This window comes from Anabrus simplex, chromosome 11 (genome assembly GCF_040414725.1).
Source record: "Anabrus simplex isolate iqAnaSimp1 chromosome 11, ASM4041472v1, whole genome shotgun sequence".
Classification (NCBI taxonomy): Eukaryota; Metazoa; Arthropoda; class Insecta; order Orthoptera; family Tettigoniidae; genus Anabrus; species Anabrus simplex.
In genome coordinates, this window is record NC_090275.1 from 88,616,008 (window position 1) to 88,633,355 (window position 17,348).

Below are 17,348 nucleotides of genomic sequence, written 5' to 3' on the forward strand. Positions count from 1 at the left end.
AATTATTGTTGTATTGATTTTATTACAAATTTCAAAATAATATTTACAAATTTTACATTATTTATAGCTTAATAAGTTTTCATTTGTAGTTATTGGCTTGTTTGTTCCTGGACAGGAACTATGTCCAGTAACCGTCTCCCCATCCCTCTTCCTTTCATAAATGTGTGTTTCAGGGTACTGATTGAAGAAAGTGTAAGTAGCTGAAAAATGTAAATGTATGCAGAATTGTAATTTTTTCGTCAATAAAAGTGGATTTGCTATCCTTTTTTTTTTTTTTTTTTTTTCATCGCCGAAAACCACAACTTAAAAGAGATACTGTTTTGATAATAAAGCAATATCCTAGCATACTTTTTGCTATTTACATAAAAATACATTTTTAAATGTCTGTATCTTGTTAGTGCTTTCATTACAGGAGTCTTTCTCTTCGGCTTAGTGTGGCTGATGATGTAGATGTTAGGCTTCTTTATTCAACAAGCATCATCATCATCAGCTTAGTGTTTAGATTTTGCTTTATTGTGCCTATTATAGATTAGGTAATGCATCCTTGTAGACTGCATGAGAAGCGAACATGTGTGGGCTGGACATATCACATGTACGAGTACACATGAGTAATAGAAAGGAACAAACAAGTGTAAAGTAAATCATATATTGAAAGACAGGAATATCTTAACACACAGGGACCAACACCTAGAAATCTCATCGTACACTCACGAGTGGTTGGCGCCATGCCCTGAGAAATCTAATTTTTATACATATCACTTTTCTTGATCACTGCTACGATTGGGTGGCGAGATTGTACGTTTCAAACAGCATAGTCGTGGAATATACAATATAAGGGTAATTTATTGCTGCTTCTTTCTTTCTTTCTTTCTTTCTTTCTTTCTTTCTTTCTTTCTTTCTTTCTTCATGTAGTTAACTAAAAAATGTCGGAAATGTAAAGCTATTCCTATGTCAGCATGGCGCGGTGCCTGCAGCTTCTAACTGATACTGATATTTGTGATGAATTATGTGCGGACCTTTAGCAGATGTGCCGAGTGACAGTGAATTGCGTATTTCTAATGATGTTAGTGATTCCAAAAGTGATTTTCTTTCAAATCAGGACAATAGCAGTGGAATAGAGCAGTGAGTTCAATAGTGAGGTTTTTATTATTTGTTTAATAGTGAAACCTCATTAGGACGTTTCTGCTGGGGACAAAGAAAAAGAATGTATTAAGCAAGAAAACATACTACTGAGTATACAAATAAAAGCTAACGTCGTGTATCCATGGGTACAGTGAAAACTATATGTACAATTTCTAAAGATGAGAGGAAAGTATTAAAAGGTGTTAAAAAAACATGTGAGAACTAATATGAAAACCTTTTCCACTGACGCTTATAAAATAAGTGTACTGAAAGGTGTAATAAACACTAGACAACACGCATGAAAACGTGCAGGAGGGCCAATAAAAATATCAAGTATTATTGCAGATCACACTCTTTCTAAAACAAATGTTATTAGAAGCCTTTTATTTCGGAGCAGTGGGTTATTAAGCATTATTTTCTAGTCACACTCTTACACAATGAATTGTTGGTTATGCTCGACCATGTGCGACCAGGTGGAATGACTTCGACCAACTTGAGTGATCGAGACTAAACTCGACAGTGCAGTTCAACATTTGCAACTTCTGTGCACTTAAAGAAGTGGACGCCAGTTCACTTTCTGACGGATTTTAATTTTGTGTTCATTAGTAAGGAATTTCACGACTTTGTCCACACCGGTATGCGTAACTTGGCTATCACAAGACAAATATGAACCACGCTAGTTAGTTTCACACAATTATGTTCCTAATCCAGATATAGGCTACCGTATCACATGACAAATATTCGCTACACTTCCCTGTACCCCTCATCACGAAATAAATTTCTAACTTCTGAATAGAATGCGAAATACACCCACAAACAGGCTCACTGTTTTTCAGCCATCTCGCTGCTAACCGGCAAGCAAAACTGAAGATTCCTGAGACTAACGGCTTCTCCCTGAAGATGCAACTCATCCTGTGAAGTTCAGGAATTCAAGGCCTTTTCCCGTAATCCCACAACTGTGGCGACGACTATTATCCAAGTTGGAAATCACGTTTCTTTCACGAGGGATGTCAAATAACATTTTCAGGGCTAGGAAAAATGTCATCGTACTAAGCAGTAATTTTTTAAATTTTTTTTTACTTATAGTTATGAATTTCATTGGTTCCGTATTGAAGTGGGATTACAGTAAAATTAAATTCTTTCAAGGTCCACCTATTCAATACAATGACGTTTTATTGTGATTTAATCACATGTCAAATGGTACTAGTTTCGGCATCTATGTGCCATCATCAGCCTTGAGTACAAATTAAAACAAGATATATATTCCTAAAACATCTAAAACACATTTTAACACATTATAAAATAACATACAATTGATGTGGTGATACATGAAATACGATAAAATTGATACAATTGGTGTGATATAAAATTCTTAAAATTCCGGCTGTTCGTTACATAATTCAGTCTGTGTGCATCCGGGATAAGTGAACTTTTGCAGTTGTATACTGTCTATGTGAATGACATTTATTCCTTTAGATATTAGGTGGTTCGAGGGAAGTTTACTTTGATCATGTAAGATCGTGATGTAATTAGAGATGAATTCCCACTTCAATTTGAACCTGAAGGAGAAAATAGCTAAGTTAGACGTTGGAAGCAATGTATGGAAGTTACTAGAAACATTAGAATCGTTGAATGATGATTGACTCACCTTGAGCAGCATGTAAACATGTTGTTACACAGACGGAGCCGGATGAAGTGTGTGGGCAACGGTAAAGGAGGTGAGGGAAAGGAAGGAGGCGGAGCACTTGCGGGGGAATAGAACTAAGGCGGGGCGGAAGGATGGGGGTAGTGGGGGTAATTGACGGGAGTGTGTATTCCAGATTACTTGGAAAATTGAACTGTTTTTCGATAGTTTGGTATTTTTAAGCCAATTGATTAAAAGATCGAAAATTATTTAAATAATTTAAATGAGATTTACGAGAAACCCAATATCCTCCCGTCAATTACCCCCACTACCCCATCCTTCCGCCCCGCCTTAGTTCCATTCCCCCGCAAGTGCTCCGCCTCCTTCCTTCCCCTCGCCTCCTTTACCGTTGCCAACACACTTCGTCCGGCTCCGTCTGTGTAACAACACGTTTACATGCTGCTCAAGGTGAGTCAATCATCATTCAACGATTCTAATGTTTCTAGTAACTTCCATACATTGCTTCCAACGTCTAACTTAGCTATTTTCTCCTTCAGGTTCAAATTGAAGTGGGAATTCATCTCTAATTACATCACGATCTTACATGATCAAAGTAAACTTCCCTCGAACCACCTAATATCTAAAGGAATAAATGTCATTCACATAGACAGTATACAACTGCAAAAGTTCACTTATCCCGGATGCACACAGACTGAATTATGTAACGAACAGCCGGAATTTTAAGAATTTTATATCACACCAATTGTATCAATTTTATCGTATTTCATGTATCACCACATCAATTGTATGTTATTTTATAATGTGTTAAAATGTGTTTTAGATGTTTTAGGAATATATATCTTGTTTTAATTTGTACTCAAGGCTGATGATGGCACATAGATGCCGAAACTAGTACCATTTGACATGTGATTAAATCACAATAAAACGTCATTGTATTGAATAAGTGGACCTTGAAAGAATTTAATTTTACTAAGCAGTAATAGCGAAAATTTGTGACGTGATAAGTGAGTTATTTTATATAGAATTAATTCGATGAGAATCGGGACTTCAAATTTGCGACGTGCAAAGCGGGAAAATGTGTTAATGAGGAATGCACTAACGAGGATTCGCTGTGTGTGGTTATTTTACATGTATGTTATAGGGTTGTAGTTGTTATATTTGGTGTTCGACAGACTGGAGAACTTAAAGTTTCGTACAATAACAGCTGATGAAGACATAAACATAGGTAATGTAGGTCCCTCTTCACAAAGGGTATTACTTTGAAAGGTAACGCACTGTACAGAACTGCTAAGCAAACTCGTGAGAACATGTTCGACACTTGAGGTCGATATCTTGAATATTTTTTGAGAATTACAGTAGTTTGAGTGCAGAGGTGTAATTTTGTTCTTGCAAACTTGAACTATCTGGTCCATTCAGAGCCTGTTGCCAATGTGTTAACAGGGAAAAGCACAACGGCAGATCAGTGTGAGAAGAGAAACAAATAGACGCAGCAAGTGGCTGCACGGTTTGGTTCATGTAGCTCTCAGCTTGCATTCGGGAGATAATAAGTTTGAACCCCACTGTCTGCAGCCCTGAAGATGGTTTTTCTGTGGTTTCCCATTTTCATATTGTACAAATGCTGGGGCTGCACCTTAATTTATGCCTGGCTGTCTTTGCCACCAAGAATTAACCTGACACTGATAGTTGGTGTAGGCTGAGCAAAACTTTCTGGTGGGGAAATGAACTTGTATCCTTCTGCATGAACTGAGCGCATCTTTACCAGCCCCTTAGAAATTATTAGTGGTGTCTATTGTTGTTTTTTTGCTGTAATGAGGAACATTCTGTAACTTAGCATTTCATCCTCATGCTAGACCTTCCCTATTGCTCTATAGGACCTACATAAGAATGGTATAGAGCCTTCTGCCATAGCACCCATCTTCCAGTGCATGATACCTCCTTTGAGCCTTTACATGGATACTTAAAATGTTTTATATATTTTTAGATACCAGGACCAAGGACTAAACATATATATTTTTACTTCACCAGATTCGACTGGAGAGCAAAATGTCATCCTCTACTCGCTTGCTCTTCTGCACAACTGGTATTCTTCTCCGAAGACTAGAAGGAGATCCAACTCTGAAAAATGTGTCGCACATCATTGTTGATGAGGTCCATGAAAGGAGTGAAGAAAGGTACCAACAGTTCTGATGCAAAACTAACATTCTTAGAAAAGAACTTAATGATTTTTAATTTCTGTACATATGCGAATAAGCCCTGCACCCTAATTTTAAGAAGGGAAATGTTGAAAAAGTTTTAAAAAAATACTTGTATAGCTTTATTAAATATTAATATTCAAAACTAATTGATACAGTACAATAACTTATAAAATTATGAACCAACTTGTCACATCGTAATCTTCAAAATATACAGACATGTCTGCATCATAAGTTCTCGAAAGTAAATCCTAATTTGTCTGGCACATACCTATAGGAAATCTGTGAATATTCACAGTCATTTCTTCATAATTGACTGGGTGGCAGTGCATATTCTTACTAAAATGGAAGTAATTTCATTCAAGAACACGTGAGAACCATCCATGGAACTTTAAAACACGTTATTTTGAATTCTTTTTTTACTATTGCTTTCGAGTGACACATTTCACTCTTGACTGTAACGGCAGTTGTTTACATACAGTTAGGTTAGGTTAGGTTAATGATACACTATGACGGTGGGTTGTATATATAGTATGGGATCAAATTCAACACTGCGTCACTGCGCTTGTACTGGGGGAGTAATAATACATACCTATATGCCAAGTGGCGCACGTTTATACATGGGGAGTTATAAATACATCAAATAACGGCAGTAATCCGCAGCACATAGGGGACACAATTAAGTATAGACACAGTAACGTAGTAACGACCGGCACCCAATAGGTTTAATGAAATAAAGGCACAACGACCAACTGGGTGACAAACACAACTCAAGCAGAAGAAAGGGCCTCAGAGCACAGGAATCATTCAAGCCCCCAAACTTACAGAGTCACTCGACAGAAGCACTGTGACGTACTGTTATTCAAGGGCGAGTTATAATTAAAACAAAATCCGTGACGTGCCGAGTTGCAAGTTAACTTAAAAACACTGTGACATTAGGATCACTCAATTAAAAATACAACACAAACACACTAGCCCCAGAAAATTAAAATCAGGATATCACGATGGCTAGGTAAGTAAAACAAGATACCCAGTACTAGTCTCAGGTTAGGTTAAGAATGACACACCATACACTTACACTCACAAGACAATTTCCACAGTGGTGTCGTCAAGCACAAGGTATTTCAAACGCCAGTATTAAATTAACATGCAAAAACAACTTACCTCAAAGGGTAAATTAGTGGAGAGCGAGCTAGGAGTGGATCTTGCAACATGACCTTAATATCAGTACCAACTTACCAAATTCAGAGTATAATTACCAACGTTGTCACAAAGATAACACGGTATTAAGAGCATAAAATTTAATAAAGGAATATGAAGGTTACAAAGGTTAAATGATCTGCGTTGTCTTTTATGGAAAAATATTTGATAAGGAAAGGAACAAGTAATAGGTAAAATTAACAGGGAAATAAGGAGAGAAATGAAACCAGAACCCTAGTACGGAGTAAATACCTTAAAGTATCACAGGAGCAGAAATCCTTACCAGGAAGAGAGGGCAGAAATCCCGAAACTAATTACAGAAATCCAATGACTAAACAAGGACTGATCATATAGTCATTGACACCAAAGCACAAGGTCATGCAATGGAGTGAAAACTCCCAATTACTAAACTGCGTATTATTTCAAAATCAGCAGAAACAAATACTTGACACAAAAGGTCAACCAGAGGGGTGATATCCAATATCAACGGTATCGCCTTAAAATTACCAGGCCGAAGTACACAGGGAGTAGAGTACACTCCCTAATTCAATATTTTCATACGTAGAAGGTAAAGTTTACAACAGAGATTAAAGTAGATAATCCGAAACCAAACTGGGATGAAAATAGTAACAGGTAATTAAATATCAAACCAGAATATGCGGGGTAGATCTCACATGAAATCGAGACCTACGTGTCACACCACCAAATCCAATCAGTCCCAACTTCTTTTTTTCTTTTTAAACAAAACATCAAACAATAGTCACCAAGGGGACCCCCCAAAAAAACATAAAACATGCGGACAAAACATGTGACAAATCACTGCAATAAAGGTGGTTTTATTTTTCTCTTTACATACCGGTACTTCTTTACATTAAATGACATTTTCAATGTTAGCTTCCCCAACAGATGGGTAAAATACATGAAACCCCTTTCAGTATTTAAAGTGAAGATGAAATAATTCAATCTAAGAAATTGGGCAAGATTTCTCATAAAACATGATATAATACAAGTGGTATCTGACATAAGCAGAATTAAAACCTGCGTAATTAAAGATGCAGAGTTACAATCGTAAGGTACAAGTTTGAAAGCCTCCTAAACGGAAAGGCGTACAGAAAATGACTGACCTTGGTAAATTTTAAAATCCACAAACCAGAAGGAAAAGGTGTTTTAGAAAAGGGCCAGTAATGAAATTAAGAAAGAACACATCTTAGAATATGATATATACTAACCGGAATTCCGGAATAGGATGAGAGGTTGGAGGAGAATGCAGATCAAACCATAAAAGGATTAAATTTACATACCAGATAGATTAATAACTGTAAAATAAATCATAAACAAAATTCCCCAAAAGAGGGTGGAAACCGGGATAAACCCTGGAAAAAATACAGAAGACTACATGGCACGTCTGTCTCGTAGAAGGATCAGACAAAAACTCCAACATGGCTACCCCCAACACTCACCAAGGCCATCCGCATCCGCTCGGCCATACCAAGAATGGGAGGGGATAGAGCCATACATGCAGAGCACATTACAGGACTACACGGACAAGGTCCATACAGTTCTGTTTACATGTTGAGAGGGACTTGAATTAAGAAATTCGTATGTTAAATTATCCTCACATGACCACACATCCAAACTGTCTCTTTTCCATCGCATATTTACATATCCTATTTTCACTTTCAGGAAACTTTGCTGTTTGTCTGCAAAATGCCTGACAGTTACCGTTTGTATGATCAAACTGAGCTTTATTTTTCCTCCAATCATGTGCGGCAACTTTTGTCCACATTGTACTTATTTCCTGCAGTGTGATAACCAATTTGCTCTTCCTCGTCAGTGATGTGGAGTCTATTCTTTAGCTGTAAATTACTTTTAATGAGATCACACGCCAGCCATCCTGAACTTGTGCTACTTCTTAAATTGATGCCATGCAAATCATGAGATATGTAAGTGACATACTTCTAGCTTGTAGCAGGAACAGAGTTGGCAAAAGAATGGACGAAAATATCAACTTCCAGATTTCTGTATGTTAGGAACACTGTACCAACTTGACACAAATAATGCTTGCACCCCAACCTTTTGCCACCAAATTTTGAAGAAAAAAAATTATGCAGGGATTATTCGTATACATACAGTATTACTGTGGCTAGTGGTAGAGAGTGAAAAGCATGAATAGTCTTATTTTATCTAATAAATAAAGTTAAAGAAGCAGACAATAAAAATAATGGAATAAGGAGATACAAATTAATCAGAACAAGGTTTTTTAATTTATGATTTGCAAATGGTTGGCTTATTCTTAGATCCCACCCTTTTTATGCATCGTTGTTCATTGAGTGAATAGTAGTTGTTCTCTTTGATGATGTCCAGCTCCATGGTTAAAAGGTTAGCGTGCTGGCCTTTGGTCATAGGGGTCCCGGTTTCGTTTCCCGGCAGGGACGGGAATTTTAACCATCATTGGTTAATATCGCTGGCACTGGGGCTGGGTGTATGTATCATCTTCAACATCATGTCATCCTCATCACGACCCGCAGGTCACCTACGGACGTCAAATCTAAAGACCTGTACCTGGTGAACCAAACATGTCCTCGGACACTCCCGGCACCAAAAGCCATACGCCATTTCATTTCTGTGATGATTGTTTTAGGTTAAGAGTGCATCTATTACATGTGTTGTACTTTTGACGAATTGTGAAGTTCGTGTGAGATTCATGATCAAATTGCTCAGTGGCACAAACAGGTTGGCTCAATTTCATTTGAGAAAGAGAGAAACTGATGCAAAGAAAAAACCTACCGCTTTCTCTTCAGAAGAAGGAAATTAAATCCTAGGTTCACCGCTGTGGACTTGGCTCTCGAATTGTCGACAGGAAGAGCTTGAAGTCATCAAAATTGGACATTAAAACACAGTATGAAAGTTCTTCTCCTTGATGAAAGTCACTTAGAAGTGAAAGGGCTGAAGGTTCAACATGTGTACCAAGCAAAGAATGAACTGACAAATCCAGCACATTTGCAGCAGACCATAAAACACACCGTGTAGGTGATTTGGTGGTGTTTCACGTATGAAAGTCTGGGACCATTAATGCCAGCCAATGGCAAGATGAAAAGTGACCAGCATATTGAAATATTGGAAAGGAGTTCTTCTTGAGCTGCAGAAAAGTTTTTGAGATGGTGATAGAATTCTTCCTTAAGACTTGGCTCGTTGGTGCACTCGAAAGAAAGTGAAGACAATCGTTGGTGACAAAATTCGTGTGATAGGGTGGCCAGGGAACTCCCCTGACTGTAATCCAATAGAAAACATGTGGGTTATTGGCAAAAGTTGGCCCTCAAAACTTGAATGTTGAAAAACAAGTGGAATCTGTGCCAAATCATGTATGCAACTTCTTCTTCTTCATCATCATCCTTTCCCTTTATCCAGCGTCTGCTGGGTCGGGGCATTTATGTGCGCTTCTCCACCTTCCTCTCTTCTTCCACCATTCCTCTTCCATCATTTTGTCCCAATCCAGGTTTCTTCTTCTTGCAATAATCTTCATTGAATCAATCCACCTTGTTCTAGGTGTCTCTCTCGCTCTCTTTCCCTCAAACTTCATCTCCATCATCTGTTTTCGTATTCTTTTCCATCCTCTTTACATGTGCAGACTGCCTTAGCTTACTCCTGTTAGTTCTCTTATTTAGGTTTTCTGTTCTAACCTCCTTTCTCACATTTTCGTTTCTCAATCTGTCTTTCTTTTTCTTCCCTATCATACTGCTAAGGTATTTCATTTTACTGGCCTGAATTCTGCTCACCTCCCTACTTGACATTGATCAACATTGGAAAGACCGAGTTTATCACCAACATCAAAGATGCCCCTACAACAATGGGAGTCAGTGATACAAAGCATATCAAGAGAGTTAAAAATGTGAAGTACCTCGGAGAGTGGATATCGGAGGACCTAAGTAAAACTATGGCTCTTGAACAAAGGAAAATCAAATTAGACAAGGCCTACCATGCCTGCAGAAAACTGTATGCCTCAAAGCATTTATCAAAGAATGTAAAACTGAGACACTGTAATGCAGTAGTCAGACCATCAGCCCTCTACGCAGCAGAATACCTATCCCTAACTAAAAAGACCCCACTGAGAGCCTTGGAAGTGCAAGAACGAAAATTCTTGAGAAGAATAATAGGGCCAAGGATCCTACCAATGGAAGGCGATGGTACAAACCCAACAATGAGCTCTTCCAGCATCAAGAAAACCTCATAGATGCCATCAGAAGAAAACGTCCAACTTTCTATGGACACCTATACAGAATGGATCCTAATGGATTATCCCATAAAATGTGCAGGGTTGCTAACAAAGGCAAAGCTACTGCATTCCCCTGGACCAAGCAAGTGGACAAAAATCTTGCAGAGCTTAATATTAATCAAGCCGCCATTACTGACAGGAATGCATACCATTTAATGGTCAAAACAAAACCTTTCATAACATCCCTTACATCAGCTAGCTACAAAGGAGCTGGGAATTGGTCAGAGGAGCGCAGGAAAGAATTTAGCGAGAAAATGAAGGAATACTGGGCCAACAAAGAGGCCGCTAAGAACACAATCCAATACGCCAAAAGGGGCAGATGACGACAAAAACACAGCTAGAACACAAGCACCGTGGTCCGCAGATGGCCTAAACATAAAGAAGAAAAAAAAGGATATATTAGCTATTAAGAAAGGTTAAATGAGTGTGGTAGATGAACAAGTTAGAAAGAGAACCTAAAGTGTGTATGTTATTGTAATGTTGGCTGCCTCTGTGGATCAGTGGTAGAGTGTCGGCCTCCGGATCCCAAGATAGCGGGTTCAAACCCGGCAGAGGTAGTCGGATTTTTGAAGGGCGGAAAAAAGTCCATTCGACACTCCATGTCGTACGATGTCGGCATGTAAAAGATCTCTGGTGACACATTTGGTGTTTACCCGACAAAATTCATTAAATCTCAGCCATTGACGCTCAAGAGAGTTTCGGTTTACTCGGTCTGCTTTCTAGTGGGCCTAGAGTAAAACGGAACATCGAAATTGATGAGCAGACAGCCAGATGGCGTCAAATTGAAATGTCTGCACACGGTAGCTGAGGCCATACGGTTATTATTATTATTATTATTATTATTATTATTATTATTATTATTATTATTATTATTATTGTAATGTTGCAATTAATTTGCATGGAACTATACCAATTTATTTAATAGGCGTTAGACAGGAAATTAGAAGGGAGGATAGGAACACATACAGGGACAGGTGTGCGGGGGCAGAGTAAAGGACATAAATGTTGAAGCTACAACTAAAGCTAAGTAAAAGTTTGAATGTCTATGAAGATACAATGAGATTTACTCTCATAATTATGAAAATATCTGTTGCAGCTTCCTAATTTAAGATTTCTGTATATTAATATATACAGTTCCTCCTTGAGCTAATTCGACATATACTCTACATCCAGCATTAGCTCATTATATGCTGTACATTTAGCTCAGTGTGTTGTTACGCTGTCCCTTTCCTGTCATGTATGGATCATTTCTGAGCCTGCTGGAAATCAGATTGGCATCGATCACTGAATTTGAATGAAATCTAGTAGCATACATGGTCGGAGTGCATCCTGGTGTGTATCCAGTGAACTACTTTAAATATTTATAAGAAACATCATATTCATCTACTCCCACCTATTGTCCGCCTCCATAGTGTAATAGTTAGTGTTATTAGCTGCCGTCCTTGGGGCTCGGGTTCGATTCCTGGTACTGCCAGGAATTTAAGAATGGCAGGAGTGCTGGTATGTGGTTGAAATGGTACACACAGCTCACCTCCAATGGGGGTGTGTCTGAAAAAAGCTGCACCACCTCGGAATGAAGTCACGGGTTTATGTTACTTTTACTTCCACCTGTTGTAGGAATTGTAAACTGCTTATCTATGGTGATTTCTCACCACTGAGGGGAATCCCATGAATTACAGTGACTGGACCAATCTGTGCTCTTATGAGTGCTTCAGTTTGCAATCTTTTGTAGAAGTAATGGAAGTACCAATTCAGGAATTGATTAGAGGAAGAGAATCATGCATAAAATACCTTCTGCAGATCAACCAGGATGGCGATAAGACATAAACAGTGTGTTAGATGACTTTCTGTTCATTTTGACCACAAGGTTATAGGCCTAATTTTAGACCTTCATTACTTATACTCAAAGTAAAATAATTAAACCAAATTTTTAATAAATTGAGGATTTTCCCCATTATATTCAGATGGTTTAGAAGTTTTATTTACAAATTGCTACTAACTCCTTGTAGTTCAGCAGCTTGAGTTTTTTAAAAGATACATGTTACTGTTTTATATACATATATGGTATATAATCTAATATGTGTTAATTAACATATTTCATTAATTAGGGAAGGGTGAAACAGTAAAGTGTTTCCCCTCTTCATTGTGTCTACTTCCCATTTTTGAAGTTTGTAATTTATTATGTTTAGTTTGTTCTTTTATCTGTAATTAATATTTTAAATAATTTTAAGCTTTTACTTCTCATTATGTAGGTAATTGATGTAAGTGCAGGTGTACATGTCAGATCAATATTTTCATTGGTGGAGAGTAGGCCACCAGATCCCAAGAGTGCAGGTTCGAACCCAGTAGAGATATTTAGTTTTTGAAGGGCAGAAGAAAGTCGGTTTTGCATGTTCTGATGTTGGCATGTAAAAGATCTCTGGTGGGACATTCCAAATTGACATATTAGCAGTCTAAATGGCATCAAATCTTGAACAGAGTACCTGAGATCAAACATTATTGTTAATTACTAACGCAGAGTGTTTTGATGAATGTATTAAAAAGGTCCATTATCATGTAGAACATGTTTATTCTGATATAATCCTCATCTTGTCTGGAATCATTTCAGTGACTTCTTGCTGCTGATCTTACGGGACCTCCTTCCTCTGCGACCAGACCTCAAAGTGATCCTCATGAGTGCTACCTTGAACGCTGAACTCTTCTCCAGCTATTTCAGCCAGGTGCCTATAATAGACATCCCAGGTTGGTTTTGCTGTGTCGAAACACTTTGTGTTGTTTGGTTGCTTCATGTAAGATCTGGGATTACCATAGTCTTAAGCCCATGCAGGGAGCCTGTGGGATAGACTGTACTGTTGTAAATTTGTGGTCAGGTCACTAGAAAACTAGTCACAGTGTTTGTGGTAATGGTGATGGTGGTTTTTGTTTTTAAAGGCCAAATAATGTGATGTCCACCTCCATAACATAATGATTAGCACTATTAAATGCCATCCTCAGGTGGCCGGAGTCGATTCCCGGTGCTACCAGAAATTTAACAATGGCAGGTGGGCTGATATGTGGTTAACATAGCACATGCAGCTTACCTGCATTTGGAGTGTGCTGGAAAAGATCTACGTGAGGAAATAAGTTTATTTACTTATAAGATTATCCTCCCCGTCAAGCTTTAACCTTTGATTCCTTGAAGAATCAGACACTACCAAACTCAAACTTCTGTAGAATTTGTCTCCCCACAGACTAACTCAGGCAGTAGAGCAATGACTTCCTGAGCTCAAATTGGCGGGCTCACTCCCAGCTCAGTCTATTGTTATTCAAAGGTGCTTGTAGACCTTGTGTTGGTTGATATACCAGCATGTAAAAGAACTCTTGCAGGACAAATTTCCAGCACCTCCAAAAACCATAATAGTAGTTTGCGATGTAAAATCAACAACATTATTATTCATCTTCCCCCTTGCCATCCAAGGGACTGATATGGCCATCAGTTTGATTGACCACTGCTAGCTCGATGCTCTGGAGATATAATGCTGTAGATGGATTCTCCAGGTAACCTGAATATCGCAGTGCTCAAACCCTGCATCAGTACATGACTGTCGGCTGCTGTATGCCTACAATACCTCAGGTGTTAACTATTTTTTTAAAAAAATAGGGAAGGATAGGAAAGCCTGAACACTGTCATTGTTTGTAATTTGACTTAATTTTTAATTCCAAAAGCCAAGGTAGACACATTCAGTAAGTAGAGATAACCTCTCCTGTAGTGGACTGTCACTGCATTGTGCTTCAAAAAAGATTTGGAGATGGGCTGAGTGGCTCAGACGGTTAAGACGCTGGCTTTCTGACCCCAAATTGGCAGGTTCAATCCTGGCTCGGTTCAGTGGTATATGAATGCGCTCAAATATGACAGGCCCATATTGATAAATTTACCAGCACATTAAAAGAAACCTCCTGCGGAACAAACTTTCAGCACATCGGAGTCTCTGAAAATAATGAAAGTAGTTATTGGGACGTAAAACCAATAACGTTATTAATAAGAGATTTGGAGTGGTGACTCAGTGTACTAGCCAATGTCTTGAGTGGTGTGGTATTCAAACTGGTGACCCCCACTGCCACACTGGGACAAAACTCTAGCTTTTGTTAAGACTGAATTTTGTTTTGTTTTTGTATTAGTTGGTATCTGTGGAATCCAGGGGTCTAAAACGGACTCGCCCTTCCTGCAGCTTCAGCTTTACAAACTTCAACTTTCACCTTTGCCGCCCCAAAGAAGAAATCATAAGTTATGAATTTCATTATGGTCCGTATTGACAATTGATCACTATCAAAGAGTAGGAAGGGTCCACCTATTCAATACTATTAGTTTGCATATTGTCTTATAAAACTGGGACTAGTTTCGACCCCATATATATTGGGTCATTTTCAGCCACGCTCCAATTGGAAGACATAAGCAGCATATATAACCAATAATGATATAATCACTGATATGACACAATTTATAGTCTTAATTTAAACTATTAATGAAGTCTGAAATAACATATCTACACTTTAAACTAAATAACACATCAAAAATGTTGTGGTTGATGGTGAACTATTTTGTCGTTTCTACAGCAGCCATTGTTTTTGAGTTGACCTGGGAGTTGGTATCCTTTTCTGTGTAGAACGAGCAACTTGATTGATATTCATGTTTGTTCATAGTAATATGGGTCAAGACTTGTGTAGTTTTAAGAGGAACATTTGTACTTTGAATAAGTTTTCCTTATTATCAATGTAGTGATCTATTGTTTAATTAATTTGGAGGCGAATGTCTGAAAGGAAAATAATATGAAGTAATTGAGAATATAAGGGAAGCAAGAAGATCAAGATAAGTATTTATAGCTATATGAGACTCACCCCTATGTTGTTCGTAAGTTACGTGCACTTGGTTAAGTCCACCAATCAGTACAAATCTACCTACTTGCCCCCCACTGGCCCCCCACTCGCCCCTCCTCACACATTCCTCCTCCAATCCCTGCCATCATAAGCTATACTCCTGCTCCCTCTCAACAATCAGTCTGGTGTTGGTATCCATACCAATTAAATTGCCCATTGTACATTATATGAAACTAGTTAATATAAGGGACTTCATCAATAGTTTAAAGACTATAAATTGTGTCATATCAGTGATTATATCATTATTGGTTACAATGCTGCTTATGTCTTCCAATTGGAGTTTGGCTGAAGATGACCCAATATATATGGCGTCGAAACTAGTTTTATAAGACAATATACAAACTAATAGTATTGAATAGGTGGACCCTTCCTACTCTTTGATAGCCAGAGAAGAAATTCAAGAACATGCCTTCTTCTGGTAAAGTCAAGTATGCGCAGCAGGGAAAAAGTTTAAAGTCCTTCTTCCTGAAAAGGTTGGCAAAAGCTGCTCCTAACACTGTTGAACAGGACTCTTTACTGTGGCTCTGCTGCTTTGGAACTAACAATTCTGCAAGATAAGCAAGATAGGCCCTCATTATCATACCAAGTTCCAAAAAATTACGTTACATTCGCTCTCAGGCTGAGATATAATGTACAACGGGTGATTGTTTGGCCCACTCTGTCAGTATATTATCAATATCTGATTTTTTTACAGTGTTCAGTTTTCAGTGTTCAGTGTTCAATTATGCAATGTTCAATGTTGTATAAAATCAGATATTGATAATATATTGACAGGGCGGACCAAACAAGCGCCCATTGTACATTGTATGAAACTAGTCAATATAAGGGACCGAAAATGGTCAAATTTGTTGAATCTCAGGCTGAGACGTGCTCTTTTTCTCTTTAGAAGAGGAGCGGCTCCCAGAAAGAATCCCTGGTATTATGCTGTCTTCAAATTGGTCATGTTGTTGGAATACATTTCTGCTTGTAACATTGAGGCCCCCACCCAACTGAACCTGTGGCATGCATCTAACTGTGATGCATATTCTTATAGTACTTTTATTGCAGCCAGATAGCCATAGTAGGTTTGATGGTGTCTGTTGTGAATGGGAACAGGAAGATCCATGATATGGGTTTGGTAGGTGATGTGATGGCTGCATATTTATTTGGCTAAGACAATGTAGAAAGCTGTGGCTGTGGAGCTAAGCTCTGTATTCGGAAGATCATTGGATTTGAACCCCATAGTCGGTTGTCCTGAGAACAGTTTCCCATTTTCACTTCCAGCCAAATGCCTGGACAGTTCCTATTCGTGGACCACAGTCAATTCCTTCCACCTCCTAACCTAATTTCATTCATTTCATTTTCATTGGCTCCTTAACTGTTGTTGGCATCAGTTGGGCATTAAAACATGCCATATACATATATATATAAAAGTAAGCTCTGAAGCCATCTCTTTTCAGTTTTGACTCGGTCAATTTATAACTGTTAGGTTCGTCAGTCTGCTGAAACTTATTTTGATTAATACATTTATAAACTATCAGAAAAAGAGGACGTATGTTAATAGTATATGCTTGAGTGAAGACAAGCAGGACTAGGATAAGTTCCATATTTCGAGTTTCTAAATATTTAACCACTTCATTGCTAGGTATTTTATTTATTCTTACCCCCAATGTGCTGTTCCCCCACCCCCAAGAATATGCAATTATTGAAAAATAGCTTTAATAGTTATTTAACTAACATTTTAAAATTGAAATTAAGCATAAATTTACAGTGGTGATGTTCAAAGTCTAAAAACGGATATTACTTTGGTATTGTTCAAAGCAAGTTATAACTCTCAGCCCTACATCATATAACATTTTCTCAGCGTGGTCCCCCTGTGGGGAGGGGGCAGTCGAATAACACCCACGGTATCCCCTGCCTGTCATAAGAGGCGACTAATAGGGGTTCCGGGACAGTGGAACGTGGGTTGGCGACCATGGGGCCCTGAGCTCAGTCCTGACATTGCTTCCACTTTCAGCTATGC

At 38.3% G+C, this 17,348-nt stretch overlaps 1 protein-coding gene across 2 annotated transcripts in view; it reads left to right on the forward strand.

Moving 5' to 3' along the window:
- Positions 1-17,348, forward strand: part of LOC136883441 (putative ATP-dependent RNA helicase DHX57) — a 194,387-nt gene that overhangs the window by 93,255 nt on the left and 83,784 nt on the right. For both annotated transcript variants that reach the window (XM_067155731.2, XM_067155732.2), the window contains 2 exons: positions 4,793-4,938; positions 13,041-13,174. In XM_067155731.2, coding sequence (XP_067011832.2) covers positions 4,793-4,938; positions 13,041-13,174 — 280 coding nt within the window. The remainder of the gene's footprint in view (positions 1-4,792; positions 4,939-13,040; positions 13,175-17,348) is intronic.